The sequence below is a fragment of the Peromyscus leucopus genome, chromosome 13 (genome assembly GCF_004664715.2).
Source record: "Peromyscus leucopus breed LL Stock chromosome 13, UCI_PerLeu_2.1, whole genome shotgun sequence".
NCBI lineage: Eukaryota > Metazoa > Chordata > Mammalia > Rodentia > Cricetidae > Peromyscus > Peromyscus leucopus.
In genome coordinates, this window is record NC_051074.1 from 58,347,818 (window position 1) to 58,375,499 (window position 27,682).

Here is a 27,682-nt window from a genome sequence, read left to right on the forward strand (position 1 = left end):
TTCTATGTAGTTTAAAGTCTAGAAATTTTCTGGAATCTAAGAGAGGAAAATTCCTCTGACCGTCTTTGGAACGTACTTTTTTTTTTTTTTTTTTTTTTTTTTGGTATAGTATTAAAAAGTTATAATGATTCCTTGCTTCAAACATACTTTTTATCTTTCCCCTTTTCTTGTTATATCGAATTAGAACTTGTCCAAGGTGTTTGTTTCTTCACAGCAGAAGTGAAGCCCTTGAAATTCAAAGAAATCAAATCCCTTTTACCTCAATATGAGATTTGGATAATAATGTAGAAAACAAACACTGCTTTTTTTGTAGTTAACACTTTTTATCTGTAAGCAATGAAAACCGTGTGTGTGACTCCTGTAAATATAAAGTATAGGGAGACTAATAGAGAAGATGCATTTAGAATCATTCCTGAAGATAGCAGCGTGCCTGCAGAAATATGCAGAAATGAATTTTCAGAAGGGAGCATCTCTGTGTCACTAACACCCAGCTCAAGACAGAGAGCATCATCAGCATCCGGAGACAACCTCTCATCCTTTGCAGTCATTGACTGCCCCCCCCCCCAACCTCAAGACAGTTGTTGTCCAACTTACTGTAATGCAATAATAGGTTTCTCTGCCACCACAGATCAGTTTTCCTGTTTTAGAAGCCTGTCTAAATAGAATCACCATATGTGTTCTCCTGGGCTGGCATTTTCCACTCAGACCCGTATCAGCGGAACTCATGGGAATCGTTTTTTTTGTGGAGTGCAGTGTTTCCTTTGCTTTCCTTTTTAAAAAGTTCTCCATTGTGTGCCTATTGTTAGGGAAGGATAATTAAAATCTAAATCTTCTCCTAACTCAGAGTCCTCTCCCGAAAGGCATTAGAGAGAGAAAGCCGTTTAAAAACGGAACACACATTAAACCAGCGTGCTCTGCATCAGGCGATCTGTACAGAGACTGCAAAGCCAAGAAGGCATCTCACCCCTTTTAGTAACCAAGCATGAAGTCACACTTAGTTCATCTCACTCACTGACTGAGGGACCATCTGTGTTAGAATTAACTTTATCAGGGGGAAGAGCAAGCTTTTCACACTTCTGAAAGAGGAGGCAACTTTGCATCTTAGAGTGAGGAAGGAGCCTGCTGAAGTTAGCCACTGCCCTGCCACAGACATTGGGTTTGTGTTTCAGAACAATGGCTTCTAGGACCCTGGCAGACATTTAAGACATTCCTGGGTCTTAAAGCTAGTCCTGCCAGGTGGCGGTGGCACACATCTTTAGTTCCAGCTTTCGGGAGTCGGAGGCAGGCAGATGTCTGTGAGTTCAAGGCCAGCCTGGTCTGCAGAGCAAGTTCCAGGACAGCCAGGGCTGCACAGAGAAACCCTGTCTTACAAAACCATAATAAAAAATAATGATAATGATGATGTTAAGAATAATGATGATGATGATGATGATAAAGCAAGTCCTACTAGGTTTTGAAGTGATTTTTAAACTTAAATTTATTTATTTATTTTATACCCCCTACTGCAGTTTCCTCTTCCTCCCCTTCCCCCCACCAATCCACCCCTCCTCTGTTTCTGTTCAGAGAGGGGTAGGCCTCCCATGGGTATCAACAAAGCATGGCATATCAAGTTATTGCAGGACTAAGTACCTCCCCTGGTATCAAGGCTGGGCAAAGTGACCCAGTAATAGGTTTTCTGTAATGCAATAATAGGTTTCTCTGCCAACACAGTAAGCCAGATCAAGCCGAATTGAAAAAGCGAAAGAACAGGTTTATTTGAGCAAAGCGACTCCCGGATGAGTCCCCCAGCCCCAGAGATTGGGGCTGGAGAGGCCACATGCCCAAACAAAAGCAGGGAGCTTATATACCCTGTAGGTGAGGGGTGATGGCGTATCCACCACCAGCTGGGTTTGTGCCCAAGTATGGTCAAAAGCTGAGCACGTTAGGTGGGGACTTGGGCTGATGGCAACTTCCGGGGAGGAGTGGCTGTCTGCCAAGAATGCGGAAAAGGGGGCCTTTTCTTTCTTGGAGGTTCTCTGAGAGGGGTGGGGTTTGGAGGGGGGGGATGGGGCTTTCTGGATCAAGGAGGAGTGATCTGGAGGTTCCAACTGAACACCCAGTATGAGGAATAGGATCCCAAAAGCTAGCCAAAGTGTCAGGGACAGCCCCTGCTCCCATTGTTAAGCATCCTACAAGTAGACCAAGCTATACAACTGTCACATATATGCAGAGGGCCTAGGTCAGTCACAGGCAGGCTCCCTGGTTGTCGGTTCAGACTCTGTGAGCTCCTATGAGTCAGGTTAGTTGATTCTGTGGGTTTTCTTGTGATGTCCTTGGCCCCTCTGGCTTATATGGCCCTTCCTCCCCCTCTTCTGCAGGATTCCCCAAGCTCAGGCTAATGTTTGGCTGTGGGTCTCTGTACCTGTTTCCATTAGTTACTGGATGAAGGCTCCCTGATGACAGTTGGGGTAGACACCAGTCTTTAAGTATAACAGAGTATCATTAGGCTTCATTACATTGACATTCTTTTTCTCCAATTATGTTTGGTTCTATCCTAGGTCTCTGGGTCACCCAGCCTCTGTATCCTTGCACTCCAGGCAGTGTCAGGGGTGGGCTCACTCTTGTAGCATGGCTTTCCAGCTGACCAGTCACTGGTTGGCCACTCCCTCAATCTCTAGGCCAACCTTACCCCAGCACATCCCATAGGCAGGACAGATTGTAGGCGAAAGGTTGGGTGGCTGGCTTGCTGTTCCACTCCCTCCACTGGAAATCTTACCTGGTCACAGGAAATGGCCAGTTCAGGTTAGATATCCATTAGTGCTAGGAGTCTTAGCCAGCGTAATCCTTGTAGATGCCTGGGAGTTTCCCTCACACCAGGTTTCTACTGGGCCCCAAATGCTCCCCATTTCCAGTCATATCTTTCAGTACTCTTCCCCTCTACCCACCCCCCAACAAAATTCCTTATGTTCCCATACCCACCTGTCCCCAGTCCATCCACAAGATCTCTTCTATTTCCCTTTCCCAGGGAGGTCCATGTGTCCCCTGTTGGGCCCTCCTTGTTACTCAGCCTTTCTGGGTCTGTGGACTGTAGCCTGGTTATCCTTTACTTTACAGCTGATATCCACTTATAAGTGAGAACATATCATGTCTGTCTTTCTGGGTCTGGGTTACCTCACTCAGGATGATTTTTTCCTAGTTCTGTCCTTTTTCCTGCAAATTTCATAATGTCATTGTTTTTAACAGCTGAGTAAATGTACCACATTTTGTTTTTCCATTCTTCAACTGAGGGACATCTTGGTTGTTTCCAGGTTCTGGTTATTATGAATAAAGCTACTATGAACATAGTTGAGCAGGTGTCCTTGTGGTATGATGGAGCATCCTTTGGGTATATGCTCAGGAGTGGTATAGCTGGGTCTCTAGGTAGGATTTCCAAAGTGGCTGTATATGGTTGCAGTCCCACCCACAATGAACGAGTGTTCCACTTGCTCCACATCCTCTCCAGCATGAGCTGTCACTTGTGGTTTTGATCTTAGCCATTCTGAAAGGTATAACGGAATCTGTGTCATTTTGATTTGCATTTCCCTGATGGCTAAGGATGTCGAACATTTCTCTAAGTGTTTCTCAGTCATTTGAGATTCTTCTGTTGAGAATTCTCTGTTTAGATATGTACCCCATTTTTTAAATGGATTGTTTGGGTTTTTTGTTTTTGATGTCTAGTTTCTTGAGTTCTTTATATAGTTTGGAAACTATATAAAGAGGTATGGGGTTTGTGAAGAGTTTTTACCATTCTGTAGGTTGTCGTTTTGTCCTATGGATGGTGTCCTTTGTCTTACAGAAGCTTTTCAGTTTCATGAGGTCCCATTTATTAATTATTGATCTTAGTGCCCATCCTATTGATGTCCTGTTCAGAAAGTTGCCTCTTGTGCCAGTGTGCCTAAGGCTACTTCCCACTTTGTCTTCTATCAGGTTCAGTGTCACTGGATTTATGTTTAGGTCTTTGATCCACTTGGACTTGAGTTTTGTGGAAGGTGATAGATATGGGTCTATTTGCATTCTTCTACATGTTGACATCCAGCTATGTCAGGACCATTTATTGAAGATGCGTTTATTGAAGTTAGTCTTGGAGCCAGCCACATGTAAGCTGACACAGATGCTTATTAGAAAAAAGCACTTATTTTGCCAACCTGCCCTGAGTTCCGTCTCCAAGCCCATGGTGGAGAGAACAGACTCCTGGAAGTTGTCCTTTGAGCTCCCCAGGTGCTCTGTGGCACACAGGAGCTAACACTTTTCTCTCTCACAGACCACAACAAATAAAATCAAAAGGTTGAAAAGCTCAGACAATAGAAGATACTTGACATTTTTAGATTCTGTAATGTGAGGCTCTAAGAAAAAAGAGGTAGGGGAAGCTGTCTCTTTATCTTCAACGGGAGAAAGAAGCCCTTCTTTGACTTCAAGTTGTAAATAGTTGCTTGACCTGCCACTCTCCCTGAAAGTGTTGATCCCTTCTGCTGTTGAGAATATTGGCTTCAGGTCCGGGGCCACGATGAATGCTGCCCTTGAGTGTCCCTGTGGGTAGCCTTTGGTGCAGATTCATGGACATCTGTGGTGACTGGAGATATAGGAATGGAACCGGTGGGGCAAACGTTTGTATGCACTCTCTTGTTACACCCAAAGTCTTCTAGCTTATCCTGGTCATTTTTCTCCCAGCAAAAGTAGTCAGTTTCAAGAGTTTTCAGTTAAAAAGCTAACTGTTCATCAAAGATCAAAGAGAATACAGAATACAAACAAACAAATACAGTAGGTATTGTTTTATTAAAGGGGCCAAATGGCAACTTTATCTACATATGTGTATATGTGTAGGTACACATATGTGCACACATGTGTAAGCATGCATGTACATAGAATGTTTTTATTTCCCTTTCTTCTATCAATATTCCCCTGTAACACAATTTTTAGCTGCTGCACGATAAAGCATGTTGTATATATAATTTGATAAGACTTGTAGGTATTATAAATATTGTTATAATAATGACAAATAGCCACCCTGGTAGCTATTTTCCTCATTTAATTTCCTTTCCTATAAGTTTATTCAAATATATAACTCCATTAGAGAACCAGGAATTGTCTCCTATCTTTTTATTACTCAGTAACACTGAATGATGATTTTTAATCTTTTAGCCCCACTGGAATATATCATTAAAACTCAGTATTTTAATCTATACTTTATCACTAGTGAGAATGATTTTGAGCTTGTAATAGCTCTGGAGGAAGGATGAGGACAGGGCAAGCCGGGAGGACATGGAAAGGGAGAGGAGCTTCTCACCAGCAGCAGGGCAAGAATTCCGGCACCACTAATGACATCATAGGGTCTTTCTCCCTTCCCAGCTAGACCCTGCAGTTTTCTAGACAGTACACTAGAAACCCCGTTTATAAAGACACCTTGTGCAACACCAGTGACTCCTGGTTTTACCCCGTCAGGTTATCCCATTCAAGGCACCTTTGGAGCCACCTCCCGTATCTCTCATAGTGTGAGAGAAAGAAAAAAACAAAAACAACAACAACAAAAACAAAACAAAATGAAAAACCCTTTTTGGTAGCCCTTTGAGATACAGCTTGAGAACCACCAAAACGATATATACGGCTAACCCCAAGACAGTCAGCTGCTTGCTCTCCCTCTGCGAAGCCTGTGCCTACACTTGGGTCTCTCTTACTGCCCCTGCTCTCCCCCAGAAAGCTCCGGAGTGTCTCTCAATCTTCATGCTAAGCTTATATTAAAATGTCTTTAATAATATCGCCAACTCTGCTTCATTGACTGGCCAGTCCAGAAATTTGATTTAGTATCAAAGCCAGGACTTTTGGTTTGGCCTGAGCTGAGGTTCCTAACAATGCAAGGGATCCCCAGAGGCTCTGACAGTGAGGGCTGTCTCCCCCCCGCCTTTTAGCATTTTGATAATTAATATAATTTCCCCTTGTTCTTCTTATCTACAGGAGGAAATTTTTCCTGGAGTGTACGCTTTTTCACTCCATTCTAGGAAGACTAATTCTGAACCACCTTATGTTATACTACCACAGGACAGACAGATTTCATGTGTGAAAAGACCCATGGACATGACAGTGGAAACAGGAATAGAATGTTTATTTTAAATCTAAAACTCAGTTGCATTTCAGGGACTTCTGTCTTCCTACACTGTTTTTTTTGGAATTCTCAGCTAGAAATAAAATGCATCAATTTGTTATCATTCTTGTGATGACCATGCTGGTGTGTGATAAAATAATTAAGGAGATGAGCGAGACCAGAAATGAAAAAGAAAACACCAATTAGGATGAGTCGAAGCCAAGGACGGTAGTCCGAAAATAGCTACGATCTTGTCACAGATGGGTAGATATGTTTTCCTTAATCCATTAAGAAACGCCAGCATAATTTGATTACTCATAAACTATGTTGTTTTTTCCCTCAGATGATTGATCTCCTTAGAAGGTTTGAGCCATTAGTCCATGTCAGTCATTAACTCTCTATAAATTTTTTTCTGTCAATAGGAGTTAAAATTATAGTTTTTATGTCTATGCAATGAATGCATTTTAAAATTTTGATTTCAATGATTATTTCATGTAATAGTTATGTTAAAATGAATGAAGCATTTTATTGACATTAGGAATTATGGCTGTGGCTCTCACACAATACACCAATTATTTATGTATCCATGTTTTCTCTCTGTGACAGAGATGCAGTATAATCAAGTCTACTGATTTTTCTAGCTTTGATAGATTCATGTGCATTATAGTACAGCATTAGGCTTTGCCATTAATATAATGTAATTTATTAATTTTATTCATTTAATATAAAATATATGTAAGTATTTACTTTGTAAAGAGATCAAATTTTACCCCCAATACAATTCTTTGTAGTCAAAAAGTCTATGAATGTTTTAGTGGATTAAGATGCCAAGCACTTTTTTCTAAAAGAAAGATTAAGTTAAGAAACTGTCAACAGTGAAATGCAGTTCAGTTCAAATGCTCCTACCTTGTCTAGCTCTCAGACAGGTGAACCCAAGGAGTGAAGATCCTTGGTTGTTTGGATGGGAGCTGACAGAAATTGTTAGAACATACACATCTGCCGGTCTGGACTGTGCAATCTCAGCCTTTCCCTCATGGTGATCATGTTTGTGTTTATTCACCCGTCTTCCCTGTGTTGGTCCTCAGGCTCCAGATTCTCAGGGATCACTTCACTTACTCACTCTACGTCAACATCTGCCGGTCACTCTTTGAAAAGGACAAGATGCTGTTTTCCTTTTGTCTCACTGTGAATCTGCTGATCCACGAAAACGCGGTCAGTGAGGGTTCGCCTCGAAAGAGCACAAATGCTGTTGTTACAGGAAGATGGTCTTAGGGGTGTACCACGATGGGGTGCCAGTGCCTAAGATTCTCTGTGTCTCCATAATACAGCTCAAAGTTAACTCGGAGGGATTACAACTCCAGGCCCAGATGTATTAACTATTGAAGGAGGAGATAATAGTATGCAATGTTCTAATCTTTGGGGCAGGTTAGAATATCATGGACAGAGGTAGAAATTGAGTTCTTATAATCAGGAGGAATAGCTTTCCCAGAATAGCCCTCAGCAAAGCCCCCAAGTCTCCACATTTTTATGTGGTAAAATTGAAGATGGACTCTAAAGCTTACCATGAATGGGGAGTCCATCGTCCATATGCTCCAAGCCTGATAATGCTTGTCTAGCTATGAAACGCCATGGTGATATCATTGATTTATTAATTTATTAATCTGCATGGGAATATATACATATGCATATGATTCAAAACAAATTAATTAAGGCAAGGCAAGACATTATAAGACTGAATGTCATAGTAGTAAATATCAATTTAAGAACAGAGTATGTTACTATCATGTAAACTTTCATGTATTTTAGTTTAAAAATCTGTTTCTAGAGCCTAGTGTAGAAATACACAGCTGTAATCCCCACACTTGGGAAGCTGGGGCAGGGGATTGTGAGTCTGAGCACACTATAGACTATACAGTGAGTCTGAGGACAACCTGAGCTGTGTAGAATTGCCCTGTGTTTAAAACAAACAAACAAACAAACAAATAAATAAATAAATAAATAAATAAATAAATAAATAAAAAGCTTATTCTATTGGAATCTCATGTGACCAGGCATTTAACATTACCAAATAATTTATTCTCGTTTTATTTATTTATTTATTTATTTATTTATTTATTTATTTATTTATTTCCTTTTATTTTATTTTACAATACCATTCAGTTCTACATATCAGCCACGGATTCCCTTATTCTCCTCCCTCCTGCCCCCTCCCCTTCCCCCCAGCCCACCCTCCATTCCCACCTCCTCCAGGGCAAAGCCTCTCCCGAGGACTGAGATCAACCTGATAGACTCAGTCCAGGCAGGTCCAGTCCCCTCCTCCCAGGCCGAGCCAAGTGTCTCTGCATAAGCCCCAGGTCTCAAACAGCCAACTCATGCTATGAGCACAGGACCTGTGCCTAGATGCCTCCCAAACAGATCAAGCCAATCAACTGTCTCACCTATTCAGAGGGCCTGATCCAGTTTGGGGCCCCTCAGCCTTTGGTTCATAGTTCATGTGTTTCTATTCATTTGGCTATTTATTCTCATTTTTAAGCAAGTTATTCAAATCTAGCCATCTGGCTTTAACCATCTTATGCAAATACAACCTAACTTTAAATTCTTTTTATTTGAAAGACAGGAAATACTTTACAAATAAAAGAGAAACATCATAGTCTTTTTACATACTTATGTTTTAAAGATTTGTAAAATTTCATATGGTAATATTCTGATAGAATTAGGAAAAATGTTTATTATTTTTCCTTGTATTTCTTGTAAACATTTCATAGCAACTCATTATATTTTATAGAGAATAAATGAAGGTATGGTAGATTGTTGATCTTCTATCTGCCTATGAATTTTCAGAGCCAATATTTGGAACTATAAGTAACCACTTTGAAGAACATATGGTATTCAAGTAGAATAGACTCATGTCTTCATGTTTAAGCTAGTAATTCTGGAGAAAATTATCAAAAAATAGCTATTTAAATGGAACTATTTTTTTAACTAGTCATATTCAGCACTTGGATTTTTTATTTATTTATTTATTTATTTATTTATTTATTTATTTATTTATTTATTTATTTATTTTTGTGACTAAATAGAAAGCTGTATTGGCCATGGAATGTCATGAGAACCTAAAAGGACTCCACTTCCGCAAGGCTGGAAACTAACTAGGAAGCTTTTCTATATGACTTTCTCCGGTGTTTGTTTTTCACAGATTAACAAAGCAGAGTGGAGATTTCTGCTCACTGGCGGCATTGGGTTGGACAATCCTCATGCTAATCCTTGCACATGGCTTCCTCAAAAGTCCTGGGATGAGATCTGCCGACTAGATGACTTACCTGCCTTCAAGACCATTCGCAGAGAGTTTATGCGCCTGAAGGATGGATGGAAGAAAGTATATGATAGCTTGGTATGTTTCCACCCTTCTTCTTATCCCAAAGCTTATAAATGAAGAAGATAATAATGTTAAAAAGCACATCTTTGCCTTTGTATAAAAGCAAGATTTCATAAGCTTTCAGCACCTGGTCAGCAGTTAAAATACAAATTCCCATTATCCCCACCATCTAAGACAGTGGTCCTGTTTCTAATTCTACCCAAACTCCAAAGATGTAAAACTTTGCACGGCATGGCATATAAAAATGTTTTGCTGAATTTCCTTAGCAAGTGTTTCTTTTCCATTTCCATTTAAATTCGAGCAATCATTATAGGAGATGAATTAAAATTTTATCAAACAACTGTTTAGATTTTCTGAATGCGGACTATAAGCTCATGAATACTTTTATAACCGGAGGAGAGGGGAAAGCTGGCATTTCAAACAATTTTTACAAAGCCCCGACTTTCTAATTAGATACTGGAAGTTAACACATGCCATAAAGCAGTTTGCTTCTCCTTTTGAGATAAGTAGCAATTCTTACATCCTTGAGCTTTAGTTTGGCATAAAGGTTAAAAAACATTTCCAGCTCCCAGTTACCGTTTTCTACCCCTTTGTTTCTGTTCTTATGATGTTTGCTATGCTTGAATACAAAAGGTAGCTGCTCTGTGTAGAGACAGTTGTATCTAAACAGAGAGCTGGGTGGGTGGCTGCGTGGGGTGGGGGAGGGGCTGGCAGCAGGGCTCACCAGCATCGTACTGGGCTACCTGTCATACATTAGACTGAATTCACTCATTTGGGATGGGTCTGCTTTGGATTTATCCTTTTTGCTGATGAAAATAGTTCCTAGAAACATCTTTTAGTGAGTATTTCTTTGTAGTTTAAAAATCACAGTTGCATTCACTGTGTTAAGCCATGGAGAGAAACCACATAGCTTGATCTTAAATTTCAAAGGTAGCCGGGCGTTGGTGGCGCACGCCTTTAATCCCAGCACTCGGGAGGCAGAGCCAGGCGGATCTCTGTGAGTTCGAGGCCAGCCTGGGCTACCAAGTGAGCTCCAGGAAAGGCGCAAAGCTACACAGAGAAACCCTGTCTCGAAAAACAAAAAACAAAAAAAAAAAAAAAAATTTCAAAGGTATACATATTGACACTGATTTTTCCCAGAGCATAAATAAAATTTACACAAATGTTCTGATTTTAGGAGTCATGTGTCTTCTCTAAGAATATGATCGTTTGTAAAATAGTATTACTTTTAGAAATAATTTCTGACATTGTCTTATGTACCATAATTTTAGGAGCCACACCATGAGTTGTTTCCAGAAGACTGGGAGAATAAAGCAAATGACTTCCAAAGGATGCTCATTATTCGTTGCTTGAGGCCAGACAAGGTAAAAGTGGGCTTTGAGAGCAGCTCTCAGACTGCCGGGTCTCTGCACAGCTCAGTCAAATGTGCATTTCTTCCTAGATTCAGGGTGGGTTGGGGAATCTGCAGAAGTCCTTCGACTCCTTCTAATGGATTCTCTAAAATGTATCTACAATTATTTAAACCATCTGGATTAATAGCTAATAGAATGTATTGTTAGTGGGGTTTTTATGATTATTCTTTGTGATTTATGGTTCCTCTGCCTCATAGACTTCTCTCTTTTCATACTGTAACCTTATTTTTATTTTATTTTATTACTTTGGTGAGACTAGTCAATGGCATTAACTTCAAGTTTATATTTCAGAACATCTGGAGTGCTTTCTCTAAGTGCAGGTCTGTATTTATACACACACACCACACACACACACATGCACACACACACACTCAGCATTTAGACGATGTGCAGAATATTTTAAGACTTCAGTCACTGTTGACACAAAGGACAATGCCAGTACTGTTATTTTAACTTCTTTAAATACGGATTATACAACCAGCAAAGCAACACACCGCCATTTCACCATATTTCACTACTTACTAATGTCCTCACTTGTGTTACAATCTATAGAAATTTCGTGAATTTGCCTAAATCTGTTGACTCCTATCCTCAGAGCTGTCAGGATAGTGTGAGCCATAGGGTGATGGAGAACTACCATAACTACCCATCGTCACGAACAAATTGAAATTTACGTAATGACTTCAAAACTCAGTGTCCACAATTTGAATTTTTTTCAAAGAAAATGCTTATATTCCAACTCTTCCCCCATATAAAAGCAGAATTTAAATGGTGAAAATCATATATAAGAGTATTTTCTACATGTCAGTGATGATCTGAGGTAGAGATGTTTCTTCCTCTGAGCCAACAGCCTGTTCAGCTAATGCCCGGCAGGGCTTAGCCAGGGCCCAGATAGCTTGGGCATAGAGGTCTGTCTATATGTTTTAACTTTTTAGTCAGAATATAGTCCAGCCTGTATTAGACTTATCTTTATATAAAACAATTGTAGAATATGTTTTCAAACTTTTTTTTTAGTAGAGGAAGTAGCCTACAAAGTGTCTATGGCCTATGAAGGTGACAATTGTACCCCGTTTTCTGGGGCTGAAGGTAATGAACACTTGTTTGGTGTTTGTGAACCTAATTAAACGTACCCTTTGATGACATTTAAAAGAATAACTTTGGAGACAACTTTAGTGGGAAGCTTCAGAAGTTTACTTCCCATTTAAAAAAGGAGAAAATGACTGTACTGCTCACTTCATTTGGCCTTTCTCCTGTCAGGAAAGGTGGCTAACGAGCCGTCTCCTAATTGTGACAGCTTCATCTGCATAGAACCTTCTGCAGCTTACATTTTTGAAACTTGACACTTTAATCGGATAATAGATTAAACTATCAAATAGATCAAATAGTACTTTCCATATTCATTTTCTTTTTGAAGGTGGGAGTTCATAGGCTGAGGTGTTTTTTTGTGGGTGCCGGGGGGGGGGGGTATTTTTTCTTTTGGCTGATATATTCTGTTTGTTTTTAAATCATCGTTAAAGCTTCCATATCATTCTCTATCTATACCTTAGCCTTCTGCTTACAACTTTTTCATATTTATTCAAAATTTTCCTCTAGAATTTTCCATTTTTCTTGGAGAGACAAGCATATTTTTTGTCGGCTTCCAGCTCACAAATAATGACATGGAGACTTCTTATTAATTATAGAAGCTTGACCATTAGCTTAGGCTTGTCCCACTAGCTCTTATAACTTAATCTGCTTTTATTAATCTATGTTCTACAACATGGATGGGTTACCTCTACTCTGTACCGTATATCCGACCTCTTCAGTGTTTGGTGTCTCCTGTGCACCTGGACTCTTCTTCCCTCTCAGGTCCTCTCTTTCCCCGGAAGTCACGCCTATTCTCTCCTGCCTGGATATTGGCCACTCAGCTCTCTATTAAACTGAACAGAAGGCTCCTGAGGCAGAGACTCACCTTTGCAGTATAAACAAATATTCCACAACATTTCCCTCTTTTGTCTAACTAAAAAGGAAAGGTTTTAACTCTAACATAGTAAAACTATAAACAATAAGAACAATTATCAAGTAAGGATTATAGTCACAATGTCCAGTCCATTTGTATTTGGTAAATTTGAGGAAATTACTCCATTATCTATCCTATCTTGATGAGTCCAAAATTTTATAGCTAAACCACACTTTATAATAACTTGTATTATCAGCCTAAAAATATCCTTTTAGACTTTAAAACATTCTTTAGATAAACAACTTAAGCTTTTGTTTCTCAACCTTATTAACTTTGTATCTCTTATGTAAGTTATATATATATATATATATATATATATATATATATATATATATATAATTTGGTAACAAGGAAAACAGTATAACCATCTAGTCTTCAAACCCTGTCAAAGACCCAAGAAGAATAAAATATTACCTGAGTAAACAAAAAGTGCAGAGCTAAAAACTTCCAAAACTATAGAAATGACTGAAACATCTGGCTGCCAGTGGGGAGCTTCCTGGAGCCCCATTTACCTGCCCCAGCTCTGGGAATTTGTTGTGTCTGTTGTCTGTAGCAGGAGTCTGTAGCCAGTACTGGCTGCTCAAGTGTCCAGCTCCCCAGCAGGGCCTCTTCAAAAGGCTCCTTAGTAGAGACATAGCTTTACGGTGTACACAAATATTCTACAACAATATATTATATGGTGATGTTTGGCTAGTCTGCCTCTAAATGGGTGGTTTCCTGGAGCAGAATGGTATATTAGCCTAGCAAGGAGAGGGACGCTGCTAGAGGGTTTAATATTTGAACTAGTAATGTATACATTTCATTTCTTCACTCACTCTAGGTTAAAAGATAATACATATACCTACCAGGAAAACTAACAGAAATTCTTGTGGGGGGAGTTGTGGGAGGTGGATCCCCTTTTCATTTTGTCCTCTTGAGACCCTGCCCTAATTCTGAATGGTCAGAAGTTGTCGGTGCCAGACTTTCTAGCGCTGGAGTTTGGGAAACTGGAAAGATTCTTGCTAAGTCACCAGTAGGGAAATGGGATGGGCCCATGGTTTCCCTTAAAATTTAATAGTTATAGTGGAAGTGGAAAAGTACTGGGGTGTGCGGTGTTTGGGGCCCATTTGTAAACGGAAGACCTTCAGGCCACAGTTCTGTCGTTCCAAACTGTAAACAAAATGTGACTCCATCAGCTTTCAATAAGCAGCTTGTCAGGTGTGAGTTAATAAGCATCTCTGACCTCAGATGCTTATTAACTTATTAAAGTTATGCTTATTAAAAGCAGGCGTAGAAAAAAAACGCAGGCTTCTGCCTTGCCTTCTAGAAGATGGCTGCCTAAACGAGGCCGTAGCGTTTGCTACTGACAGATTTCAGTTCACACACCTAATGCTGAGATGGTCAGACTGGAGATGCAGACAGGTCTACCAGCCTGCAAGCCTGGTCGCTGGGGCAGCCAGCCTTTGCCCGGAGAGTCCCCGCCTCCTGTTAGGAAGCTAGCACGTTTTGTGCAGTTCCTGTATGCAGAGTGTAACTGTGGGCTTTCTCTCCTCTCACTGTCACAAAGATCCCCACGTTCCTAACTGGATCCCCGGTGCTGACAAAGGAGTCGCAGCCGCAGCCGCAGCCGCAGCCGCCATGTTTATCTGCACAGGCACACCAGCACATCCTGCTCTCACAAACGGGGCCACTCCCATCACAAACCGGCTCTTAGGAAATGGCAGCTCCCTGTACGTTTTGTTTGCAAAACTATAATTTTGCGAAGAGGTTAAAACTTAGGGAGGAAAGAGGCTGTTGAGTAAGTGTTGTGTTTTGTTGTTGTTTTAATCTGATGAGGGAGAAAAATCCATTGGTGAAAAGAATGGTAAAGAGAAAGACAAGGGTTAATATTCTGTCCCGCCCCCTGGCGCTGCCCTGTGTCCTGATGTACAAGCCTCATTTTAAGGAAAAACCCTCCCGCTTCCTCTCTCTCTTCCACTTTCTTTCCTGCCCTGAAGTGCACACACCTCCACTATTCCTCTCTTTTCTTCCTCGCTCTCCTTTCTGTCTCTCTATATTATAATAAACTCTTCCCGAGTGGATGCAGCGCCTGGGTTTTGAATGAATGTCCACCGCAGCCGCCATGCCTGCTTGGTGTATCTCGCCCACTGCCCAATGCTGCACCTGTCCAGCATGCCAGCATGTTTCCCTGCACGCGTGGGATACCCTTGGGGTCCCCCTAGTGCATACATCATAACAAAGATAAGGCCTAGGATGGGAAATTAGGATATTTTTAATATTTCGGCAGTGAGTTTGACATATGGGATAATTCAGAATAGCTGAAGCATGAAGTAATTGTCTAGAAATAAACTCTGTGTGTGAATTTATTCTTTGATTTTGTTGTTGTTGAGAATTTCTGGAATTAGAATCTCATGCTTGTAGAAGTTTAATCTTGAGACTTTATGTTTGCTCGTTTAACAGATACTGAATATGAGGGCGCAGTATCCCCCTCTCCCTGGGTCGGTCCTTGTTATAATACTTTGGTTGTTTGTCTTTTGAGACAGTCTCACTGTGTAGGCCCGGCCGAGCTCACACTCGAGGCATGCTGGGATAGGTACATGCCACCATACCTGCTTGTATCACAGCGCTTACAAGTGTGTTTTACTCCTCCATACCTTTGCAGGAGTCTGACAAAGCACTGAAGAGAGGTTAAGAAGTTTAATTTGGGCCAGCAAGATGACTCGGTGGGTAAAGGTCCCGTAAGCCTGGAGGCCTGAGTGAGAGCCCCAGAACCCACATGCTAGGAGAAGAGAACTCCTGCAAGTTGACCTCTAGCCTCCATACTCACCATAGCTCGTGCACACTCACCCCACAACACACACACACACACACACACACACACACACACACACACACACACACGCACGCATGCACGCACGCACGTGTGCACGCACATGCACACACACACACACACAAAGTCTAATGTGAACCTGGCCATTTCTCCATTGGTTCCCAGCATTCCTAGCCACACACATGTGCAGGAACACACATTTGCCAGAGTTTTAAAAAACACCATGACATGTGGATAATTTTTACTCACAAATCTCTTTCAAATAGACGTTGCTGAGAACGCACACCTGGTATCTGGAGGCACTTGTAACTGCTTCCAGAGGTTAGAGTCTCTTTTCGATATTGGCACTTGCAAATTGCTCCTGTGGTTTGCTCCACGGTGAGGGATGTCCCATGTACGTGGAATCGCTACCCTGGGCTGGGGTGTTGTGTGCATGTGTCGTCCCATCCATGTAGAATGGCAGCCGTGGCCTGGCTGTGGGGTGCTGTGGATATCGCTCTATATAAATAAAACACTGATGGCCAGTGACCAGACAGGAAGTATAGGCGGGACAAGGAGAGAGGAGAATTGGGGAAACAGGAAGAAGGAGGGAGAGACACTGCAGCCACCACCAGGACAAGCAACATGTAAAGACGCCAGTAAGCCACCAGCCACGTGACAATGTATAGATTTATAAAAATGGGTTAATTTAAGATAAAAGAACAGTTAGCAAGAAGCCTGCCATGGCCATACAGTTTATAAGTAATATAAGTGTCTGAGTGATTATTTTATACGTGGATTGTGGGACTGCGGGGCTTGGTGGAACCTGGAGAGAAGCCCTCCAGCAACAGTGGGGCCTTCATGACACCTTGCACTGCCCCTTTGTCTGAGGTGGCCCGTGTTCCATCCTACAGCTGGCCTTCTCGCCCGGCCACCTACCCTCTATGATAATTACGCTCTTAGAGAAGTGCACACAGTCTTCTGTGTGGCAGCACTGATTAGCTTATGAGAACAAGACGAAGAAACAGAGCAAGTATTTGTGACTTCAAAATTTAAGCAGACATATGTATTTCAGAGCAGGGTGAAAAGTGCATCTGGTAGTTACTGCTTGAGACACAAACTGGAGATAGGTAATTAAATAAATTATATGTATGATGTTAGCCGTATGAACATCTGTAGCTGTAACTTTCTATCAAAGGAAATATGAGTTGCAAAAACCTCAAGCGTATGTGAAATAAAAACATATTTCTCTGAAAAAGCTATGTTAAAGACGGCTTGGAAGGAACATAATTTCTGTACAGCAGCGTGTTATTCTTAATTCTGTTTGGTGGTCCTGTATTCAAAGGAGAAAACTAAATACTTAGCAGATTAAGGAACGCAAAAAAAAAAAAAAAAAAAAAAAAAAAAAAAAAAAAAAAAAAAAAAAAACAAACTCCCAGAGGAGCTGGTGCTGTTAGCCAAAGGTGGAATACTTCTCCAGCCCAGTTTCAAGGGCACACCTGCTGCTCTTAGAAAGTCAAAGAGGAGACATTGTCCTTTGACCCAACACCCATGCATGCCTTTGAATAAGGGATTCGCCTCCTTTATTGGTGTGCCATAAATCTGAAGACTATTGTCATTAATTTAACCCAACCTAAAACTTTACTTAGCTAGAGAAAGATTAGCGAGCTGCGTTCTCACCTATAAAAAAGATTTCAGATGAGCTTCTCAAGTGAACGGGAGCAAAGGCAGAGGGAGACCGGTCAGGAAAATGAGCACACTGGTGTCTGCTGAACTGCTGCTTCTTAGATCTGTGCTGCATCAGCTGCTGCCTTTTCTTTTCCAAAGTCTTCTTGAGCTCCGAGGGAACCATCAAAATTAACAAAGAGCAAGTAAGAACAGAGAATGAGTGTGTGTATTTGGAGGGAGCATGCTGCCATTTGTTGAGATTGGAACAAGAATGGCATCGTGTGACCTGTCTGGGTCACACCTGGGTCACAACTAACTGGTATTACAACCCAGAGGTGCCAGGTGTAGATCCTCACTGGAAAATGAGGAATGGTACAGATGAATGTGTCCTTACTATTGTTAGCACGTGCCTACTCCTGCAGGGAGCCCAGCCCCTAAAGTTCTGCGTTCTCAAACAGGCCCCAAGAAAGTTAGTTCTCATATCAGAAAATCTGCCGACCCAGCTTGGCTTGGTTCTTGAGTAATAGCTTGTGTCTTTTTACAGAGCTCTGCTTCCCCAAACCTTGACTGTATCAACCCTTTTGTACAGATGTGGGAGGTGTGTGATGTATGTGATAATTACCGCTTTGGAGCTGTGGAAATACAGACAGTGTTTTAAAACCACAAGGGCCTCAACCCTGCACAAAGAACGAAAGGCGAAGGAGACAAAGTTCTGAGGGTGGGAGAAATAGTCTCCCCCAGGAAAGAGCGCATCAATTAATTATCCAATACCAAATGGTCAGTCCTGAAAATATAGATAAAAGTAACATTATACAAACTGAGCAGGTTGTGATTAAGAATACACACACACATACACACACACACACACATTCATATCACAACAATTAGTGAAAAAAGATTTCATGAATTTAAAAGAGAGCAGGGAAGGGTTTATGGGAAGACTTGAAGGGAGAAATGATATAATCATAATATAATTACAATATAATAAAAAATTTAAAGTTTTCTTCTCTTCTCCATGTCTTGGATACTCATTGAAAGAAATGAAAGTGTCTTTGAATTTGGTGGCTCATATTAGTCAATTAGTGACTATTTAAATCATCTGTCATTATTTTTCTATCCCCAATAATGCCCTGGATCTCCCCCTTTTAACGGCTTATCTTTTAGCCAGAGTCTGGTTTGTTTGGTTTTGAGACGGGCTCTTGCGATGTAGCCCTGCCTGGCTTTGAACTTGTAGACTTCCTTCCCCAGCCTCCCCAGTGCTGAGACCTCAGGCAATGTGCCAGCAAACCCAGCAATCGTTTCGTTTGGAAACCGGAAGATTTTGACTGTTCTTTCAGATGTGTTCTTGTCCCTTTCAGGTCATCCCCATGCTGCAGGAATTCATCATCAAGAAGTTGGGGCGCGCCTTCATTGAGCCGCCCCCCTTCGATTTGTCCAAGGCGTTTGGGGACAGCAACTGCTGTGCGCCGCTGATCTTCGTGCTCTCGCCTGGAGCGGATCCTATGGCCGCTCTCCTGAAATTCGCGGATGACCAGGTACCTTACAGCAGAGGAAGTCACCTGACACCGCTGCACTCCTTCAAAATCGTCATTTTTTTTTCTTTTGCTTACGTAACCAAAGTCTTAGAGGACGAGAGAAAGGTGAAACGTCACCCCGCCATAGCAAGGGCTTGGGAGTCTGAAACGTGACAGAGTCCCCAGAAAATGACTTAATGGCAGTGCTTCCATTAAAAGTAGCTCTCTAGACAACGTGTGGTACTCAGGTTGGGGCTTTCTGGTTGTGGTGGTACACGCCATTAGGATTTGCTGAAGGAGAAGGAGGCAGGAGGATCACGAGTTCAGGACCAGCCTGGACTTTTTGTTTTTCTCCACAGTATTTATGACAGTCCATGAGCTTGGTTGATTTCATTCAAGTCCAGACAGGTACTCCAGGGTACACCTTCTGTTCTTGTCCCTCTCCCTAAGGGGGTCCTCTTTGGCTCTCCAGAGCAGTTTTACATTATATCCACTTTGCCAGCACAGTATGTTCGATCATCTACATTTGTACGAGATTTAAAAGCATATTAAAATTAATTTCTACTAAATGTTCTTATGCCACGCTGTCTAGAAGAAAGTAATGAGCAGGTGACTGTGTTTCTTTCTGAGTTGGTTTTCCTCCTTTTGGTAAAATCTAAACAACTTTTTGTGGCCACACTATTGCAGTTTCCAAAACCAACATTTCATGAAGAGCACGACCTGGTGAACTTTGGAAGTAAATGTTACCAATGCTTTCTCTTTGAAATTTTACGGAAGACTTTGAAATAAATGATGGCATTTCATAGCCAGGGATACTAGAACACAGAGGGTAGCTTCTTAAAAGGCACGTGACTTTGAGATTAAAGTAGTCTCTATCGGGTCGCTTTACACTTGAATAACCTGGTTTTTGTATGAGGGCTATGGTTGTCTGATACAGCGCTCACTGCTTGTCACGGAAGTGTTGAGCTGTGGATGCCATGATGAAAGATGGCGATGCTCCAGGTAGCAAAGCGGCCCAGCCGTTCATTCACGAGGCCATCTCAGCTGGACTGCGGAGAATTGCCCTGAGTATTGCAAAAAAGGAAGCCGGAGGCCAGCTGGGGCAGAGTGTGTTGGGAATCAGATAAGAAACGGAGTGGCCGACCTAGAGCAGGAGAAGTGGAGGCCGCTCAGAGTGTCAATCATCCGTGGGCCTTCTCTCCGCGCATCTACACGGCCCGGGATCCTCTGACCTCTTCTGCTTTCTCTGCATCTCGACTGCATCAGGCCATGCAGTCACTCTCTGCCATGCTTCTGCGTGGTCGCCAGTGGCTACCTCTACTTTTTTTTCCCCAAAGTGTTTTTCCCCCCACGGAGTTAGTGACTATAAGCAATGATCAACTGGAGAGGGCCCAAGACCCCATCTTCCGCTAGTCCTGTCCCTGGAGGCCTCTTCCGGGAAGTCTGGTGACAACTACCTCCAAAATGAGATCCGGGGAAACATTCTCGTAGAATTTCTTACGGAGGCTGTTGCCTGGGAGTCAGTGGTTAATGCTTTTGTTCCCCTAGTTGAATCAGTATCCAAAGGAACTGAGGAGCGAGCGAGCTCGGGGTGGCAGAGCAGGTTAATCTGACAGTTCCTGTTTTCATTTTACCATTAAATTCATTTTAAAAAAGCATATTTCATGTGTGTTAGAGGTTGCTAAGTGACAGCTGCGTCCTTTAGTATACTCCTGTGTTAAAAGTCCTTTTAATAATTTATTTTCTATATCTTACATCAGCAGCCAAAAAACTTAAGAGTATTTTTCTCTTATTAGCACGATCACTCCCACACTATTTCATCTAAGTGCTGGCTAGTGTGTTCGGGTCATGTCTGTTTGAACCAGCGTGTGGCACTAAGTGACATTGTCGTTCTTGCTCACAGGGCTATGGGGGCTCAAAACTTAGCTCTCTATCCCTTGGCCAAGGCCAAGGACCCATTGCCATGAAGATGTTAGAAAAGGCCATCAAGGAAGGAACATGGGTTGTCCTCCAAAACTGCCACCTTGCCACCTCCTGGATGCCAACGCTTGAGAAAGTCTGTGAGGTAAACCTGCAGATAGACGTTTACTAGAGTGTGCCTCCCCCGCCCGCCCCCCCCTTTTGATAACCATTCCACCCAAGTGCCTCATATCCGTTCTGTCCTGTGACGACAGGCTGCACAAGCTAACAGTGCAGCTGTACCACAAGAAAGATGGCTTCACGCTGAGAACTCTCCCTGGAAGAAGCGAGGCAGACACACAGCCAGGCCGTAGCAGACGCCCCTTTGCGGAGGGGAGGGCCCATTCAGTGTGTCAGAATGTCCTTGGCCTGGAGGAACAGACACAAGATGGGAGTAAATTCTAATTTTTACAGCAGTGATCAGGCCTGCAGTGGTTATTCCAAGGCCTTAACATCACAGTGCGCATGGAAGGTTCTGTGACCTCCAGTGTCCGGTCCTGATGAAGCTAATAGTGATAAATCCTGTTGCTTCAGGAGACTGCATCAGCTCTTACCCTTTAAAACACCCTTCTCTCTTAAACAGATGATTCCAGCTTGATGCAATATTGATTTGTCTGAGTAAATCATATACTCCCAGATCTAGCTGCAGCAAGAGGAGGGGGTTAGTCTTAATCTAGCCCTGAGCAAAGAATTCTTTTCGTTATTATTTCAGAAACATCAGTGCAGACATGAACATTTTAGGAAGCCTTTAGTCTCTGAGCCAGCTCTGAACCACTTAGCACTTCTGTAACTGTATAGTCCTGTGAATTAATTTTATCAGGAGAATGACCAAGCTCTGGGCCTTCTCAGTGAAGTGTGGCGATACAGACAGAAATGAACTCGGAGCTTTTGCTAAATTGCAGCAATTCCGTCATGATTTTGTAGCTGTTTCCCCTCATTTCCAGACTGTCCCTTGTGTGCATTGAGATGATGATCCTTGAGACTTATTCACACTTTTGTTCCCGATTTATTTTCCTGCAGGAGTTAAGCACAGAATCAACACACCCGGACTTCCGGATCTGGCTGACTAGTTACCCATCCCCGAATTTCCCCGTATCGGTCCTGCAGAACGGAGTGAAAATGACTAACGAGGCCCCGAAAGGACTTCGGGCTAACATCATCCGCTCGTACCTCATGGACCCCATCTCCGACCCGGAATTCTTTGGCAGCTGCAAAAAGCCGGTTAGTGATGGCTGAGTCCTGTCACCCCAGCCCTGTAAAGCACTTCAGGTGGCCCCTGGCGATCAGGGATGTGTGCACAGAGTGAAAACTACAGATTACACAGGCCCCCTGCTCCACAGCACAGTTGGTTTTGATTACTGATTATGGACTGTGCTGAAGTCAATTCTATTAATATTTTATTTTAATTTTACCACCAGCCCCATTTCTGCTCAGCTGAGATATTACGGGGTGTCATTAATAATGTAGGCTTCTGTTGAGAAAGTCAGCTGTAAGCCATTCCCGGCGCAAATCTGCAAGGCTGGAGAACTTGTTCCAGGATATGAACTGAGCACTCTGCTATCTGGAACCATCTCTCTAAATTAAAACATAAAAACATTTCCTCCATATAACCATAATGAGAGCCAAAATGATTTTCCTTCTCGATTGATGAGACTCATAAGGGTCTTTTCTGGAGCCATCAGCCAGGCAGGGAAAACACCCACTGTTTTCATGATTAGAATTCTATCTGAATGTCTGTGACCTAAAATTGTTTCACGGTGTTTTGCCGTAATTAAAAATGGAAGGGCTCTTTTATATGAGGCACTATGAACCCTGGTAAGTTTTGGCATTCAAAAGCTTACTGTGTTGATGTCTGAACATTATTTCAGTGCACATCGAGAGAAAGCTCTGAAACTAAAGCGCTTTTATTAAGCAAAAGTTTGGAGACACACACAAAAGAAAGAAAAAGGAAGAGAGAGAGAGGGAGAGAGAGAGATTGATTGAGATTGATTCACATACACATTTAGAACTGAGTCAACCTTGTCCCGAGCCTCCGAGACCTGTGTGTGGCTTTTGCATTGATGAGGCTTAGTGAGATCTGGTGACTCCCACCCAGGTGTAGGGCATCTCTCCATATGACAGGCTGGGCAGAGCCCCTTCGGAAAATGTCACTTAACCTTCCCTCTCTTCCAGATTAAAGGGTCTCTCCCAGAGTAATCACACTTTAGAGGTGGAGGCATTTATGAAGCACAGCTTTAACCCAATATAAAATCTCATAGCAACACTTTACAACTTTACATTTTAACTTTTTATTTGAAAATGGTTTTATACTTATAGGAAAATTGAAAATATAAAACAGTATAAGGAGCAACTTGTGTCCTCCATATTTACCTACTGTTAATTTTTACACCTTTTAATTTGTCATTTTTGTTTCCCCTCCAAATACATTTAATATCTATGCCATGTGTCTCTATTTTCAAGTACCAGGAACTCATCTAACATCCACTGCGGTCCCTAATACCATTCACCACTCAAAATAAGCAGGGCTCTGCAGAAAATCGGCTGACTCTGGGACAGGATCAAGATAGGCACAAGATGATTCTGAATGGAACATCCTAAACGAAAAAGCAAGAGCTGTTATCACATAATTCCTAAAGCTGGGATCTGAAAGGTCATGCTGTCTGACTCCCCAGGAATCAAGTTGGGAGGAGAAAAGAGTGCTGGTCCTTAGTGTAGCAGAACAGTAGTGAGCATTGGCCGTGGGTTCCACTCCTGTACACAGAATCAAAAGATGCGTCTGTTCTTAGTCAAGTGTGGTGGCACACACCCTTAATCCCAGCACTGTGTAGGCAGAGGCAGGTAGATCTTTGTGAGTTTGAGGCCAGCCTGGTCTACAGAGTGAGTTCCAGGACAGCCAGGGCTATATGGAGAGACCCTACCTGGAAAAAAAAAAAAACAGAAAGAAAATATGTAGACATACAAATATAGGCATATGTCATACACACCCTTTCGAAGGGAGGAACACGTACTAGTACTTTGAATGTATCTGTTGATTCACATTTGTTGTTTCTTGTTTTACATTGAGACATCTGGCTTCCGACAATCACCTATTAACTTCATTAATGACTCAGTGCATATAAAATAATTCAGAGTTACACTAGCATGTGTATTCAGTTTCTTTAGTTTGCCAAACTAAATGAATGATAAACTAAAATAAATGAATGTCCTTTCATTCTCCCTCATTCTCCTTTGCTTGATTTTCTATTTTTCTCCTCATTTCCCAATCTCTTTTTCAAGTTTATTCTATAAGGAAACTGATTATGCTGTGGCATGAAACTTATGCCTCCCTGTGATTTTTCCGGATTTTGTTAAATCATAAATTATCCTTATAGTTACTTTCAGTTACAAGGAGAGCCTGATTCAGAAGTTGGGAGATATAATACAATATTTTGATTATGACTCCATGGTTATTAAAAATGTGAGCTTTGGAGTCTCCAAGCTCTAACCCAGTGTCTCTGGTTGGCAGGTCATATTGTCAGGGGAAGAGGATGGAGTTGGCATCCTCTTTTTCATAACCTGTGATACCATTTACTTCAGAGAGGTTTTGAGACAGGAAGGGGCAGACGTTCCTGATCTCAGCGGGGAACTTTCTGGTCTGGACATGGGTTTAAGGCAACATCCTCCCTCCTCCCCTGCCTGCCCCTGTGTGGCCTCTTCTGTTTCTGGCTCTCCAGTGTGCCCTTCAGACAAGCTCTTTCTATGGGGTTTCCTCACCACATGATACAAGTCGTCTTCACCAGTATCCCTTGCTCCCTTGGATTCCTACCCTGATGGCCTGTTGATTCCTGCCTAGCGAGGATGACCTGCCTCCCACGCCCTTCACCAGGGAGAAAGGGTGCAAGCAGACTCCCAGCAAAGCAGCTACTTTGTCTGAAGAAACTCCGCAGCCCTACCTCAAGCTCTGTTGATAATCCTCAGTATTCTTGAAAGTTTTAGAGCTGCCTGTTTTCTTCAAGTTATCTACTTTGAATTTTCCCAACAGTTGCCTGAGACTATACAGAGTTCATAATTATTGTGTTGTATTGTTTCAGCTGGAAACCCCCCACCAAAAAAAATATCTTATAAAATTCAAATTAGATGGACTTGCTCTGTTTCCTAGAAATCTTGTGTGCATAGCTGTGTGTGCTGTTTGGACTTAAGAATGAATGGGCAGATTTTTGCTTGAAGTACCTGTAGAAATGCACCTGTGTTTTACTTATTTAGGGGATGGAAATAATCTCGTCGTATTTATAAGCAAAGGAATTTAGTTATATGAGTTTAGAAATATAGAAAGTCTAATGCACTATTCACAAAAATATAAAGTCATGGGATAATTCTTCTCATTACAGGAAGAATTCAAGAAATTGCTTTATGGTCTCTGTTTCTTTCATGCTTTGGTACAAGAGAGACGAAAATTTGGACCCCTGGGCTGGAATATTCCTTACGAATTCAATGAGACCGATCTACGGATCAGTGTACAGCAGCTCCACATGTTCCTGAACCAGTATGAGGTACAATAAACATCACAGCAAGGACATCGCCTGTCCTCTCTTTATCATGTTGTAACTGTTGGTGCAGGGAGCAGGGACTTCTGATTAATTCTGCTCTTATAAAGTAAACTGTAAGGTAGTTCCCAACAGCCTATTAAACAGTACTTTATTATAGCAGGACATTATAACTGCTTTAGGGGGTAGTTAGGATGCCAGTTTGTCTACAAAGAGCCTGGGTTTTTAATCATATAATTTGACACATAGCCACCTATGGAGATTTGAAAAGTAATGGTGTTGTATTTATTAAGAAAAGACTATAAAGCAGCCAGGCTTAGGAATGGGATGGGGTAAGAGGATGGCCAGGTGTTTTCTTTTCTGGAGCATGAATTCTTTTTTGTTTGTTTGTTTGTTTTGTGAAATGAAATTCTTATTTTTGAGTTTGGACTCTTTGTCTAGAAATAAACTACTTAAAACCATTTAAAGGGAAGAATAGATTCTGGGAGGAAGCCAGAGAGCCTACCTAATGTGACATCAGGTTCACGTCACCCTTCTCTTTCTGATTCTCTCTGGGGCTTTGTTATCGTTTGGTTTCCATTTTGAAACAGTGTCTCACTCAATATGTGGCCCTGACTGGCCTAGAAATCACAGCAATTCTCCTGCCTCAGCCTCCCAGGTGCTGGGATTGAGGGTATCCATTACCACACCAGTGTTTTCTTTTCCTGCCCCCCCCCCATGAAACACCACGTGATCTCCATTCCCAGGCTAGTCTTGAACTTACTCTGTAGGCCAGGCAGGCCTTGAATTTGAGATGCTCGGCCTCTTGAGTGGTTTTCAGAATACTCTCCCTCCCTCCCTCCCTCCCTCCCTCCCTCCGCTCCTCCCCTTCCTTTCCCTTCCCTCCAGTTCACTCTCACCCCCTCCCTTTCCCTCTTTCTCCCTCTCTCTGGAGCACCAAACGCTGGGCATGATGGGATGTCCTCTTTACTGTTGTCAACTGGATTTAAACAAGTTTGAAACTTTGAAAACTTTTGAAAATCGCTGCACATGCCTGTAAGAACAGGGAGCTTTCCCCGCCTAAAGCAAGTTGTCTGAATTTGGGCAGAATCTTACTCAAATTTAGTTGGAGCCAGGCTGTGGTGGTACACACCTTTAATCCCAGCACTTGGGAGGCAGAGGCAGGCGGATCTCTGTGAGTTCGAAGCCAGCCTGGTCTACAGAGCAAGATCCAGGACAGGCTCCAAAACCACACAGAGAAACCCTGTCTTGAAAAACAAAACAAAACAAAACAAAAAATAAAAGCAAAACATATTTAGTTGGATATCTTTAATTAAATCTATCAATAGAACATAAACCCCCAAATTTCAAACTTTTAATTTAGGCTTGTACATGGGGAGGGTTGAGTTCTATTTCCATAAAAACAAACAAGAAACTAAGTGAATAAAGATGGAGGGCTTGAGTGGCAGAAACATTCAAATGAATCATCAATTCGATGAACTGTTTTCTTAGAGTAACACCTACAAGAAGAGAGGAGCTAATAATAAAGTACCAGAGGAGAACATATGTGAGCTACAGTAATTATACAAAACCAGTGAGGAACATTTGTAGTTAGCAACTTGAATATCTGAATAATATAGTCTACCTTAAAATATAGTCTATTGTGAGGAGTTAATTAAAATATGTAAGTATGCAAGTTCGGTTTAGTACTTAAAAAATCAAATCATATCAACCTGCTAAAGAGAATTTAAAGCATTCATGATCCTATCAGTAGATACAGAAAACAGCATTTGACAAAATCCCACATTCATGAGTGATAAAAATACTCTCAGTAAACTAGGTATAGAGAGGAACTTGGCAAACATGAAAAGGAATATTGTCTTAGTCACTGTTCTATCGCTGTGAAGACACATCATGACCGTGGCAACTCTTATGTATAAAAGCATTCAATCACGGGTTGCTTACAGTTCCAGAGGTTGCCGCGGTAGCTGAGAGCTACATCCTGATCTGTAGGCCAAGAGGCAGAGAGAGAGACTGGACTTGGCATGAGCTTTTGAAACCTCACAGCCCTCCCCCAGTGACGCACTTCCTCCAACAAGGCCACACCTCCTAATCCTTCTAATCCTATCCAACAGTTCCACTCCTGGTAACCAAGCCTTCAAACATACGGGCCTACAGGGGCCATTCTCATTCAAACCACCACCAATATCTACAGAAACTAGCAGCTGACGTCATGCTTAAAAGGTATCCAATAAGACAGGTATTATGCACACGCGCAGGAAGTCAGCTTTGTGACGTGGGAAGAAGCATGATGAAATCAGGCTGTCACAAGGCAAGAAACACCTGGAGTTACCAAAAGCCAGGGGGCCT

At 42.0% G+C, this 27,682-nt stretch overlaps 1 protein-coding gene across 1 annotated transcript in view; it reads left to right on the forward strand.

Annotated features, from left to right (window-relative positions):
* Positions 1-27,682, forward strand: part of Dnah7 (dynein axonemal heavy chain 7) — a 257,191-nt gene that overhangs the window by 200,136 nt on the left and 29,373 nt on the right. Inside the window, exons 55-61 of the mRNA XM_037210456.1 lie at positions 7,180-7,306; positions 9,291-9,485; positions 10,742-10,834; positions 18,696-18,872; positions 20,755-20,916; positions 21,831-22,031; positions 25,178-25,339. Coding sequence (XP_037066351.1) covers positions 7,180-7,306; positions 9,291-9,485; positions 10,742-10,834; positions 18,696-18,872; positions 20,755-20,916; positions 21,831-22,031; positions 25,178-25,339 — 1,117 coding nt within the window. The remainder of the gene's footprint in view (positions 1-7,179; positions 7,307-9,290; positions 9,486-10,741; positions 10,835-18,695; positions 18,873-20,754; positions 20,917-21,830; positions 22,032-25,177; positions 25,340-27,682) is intronic.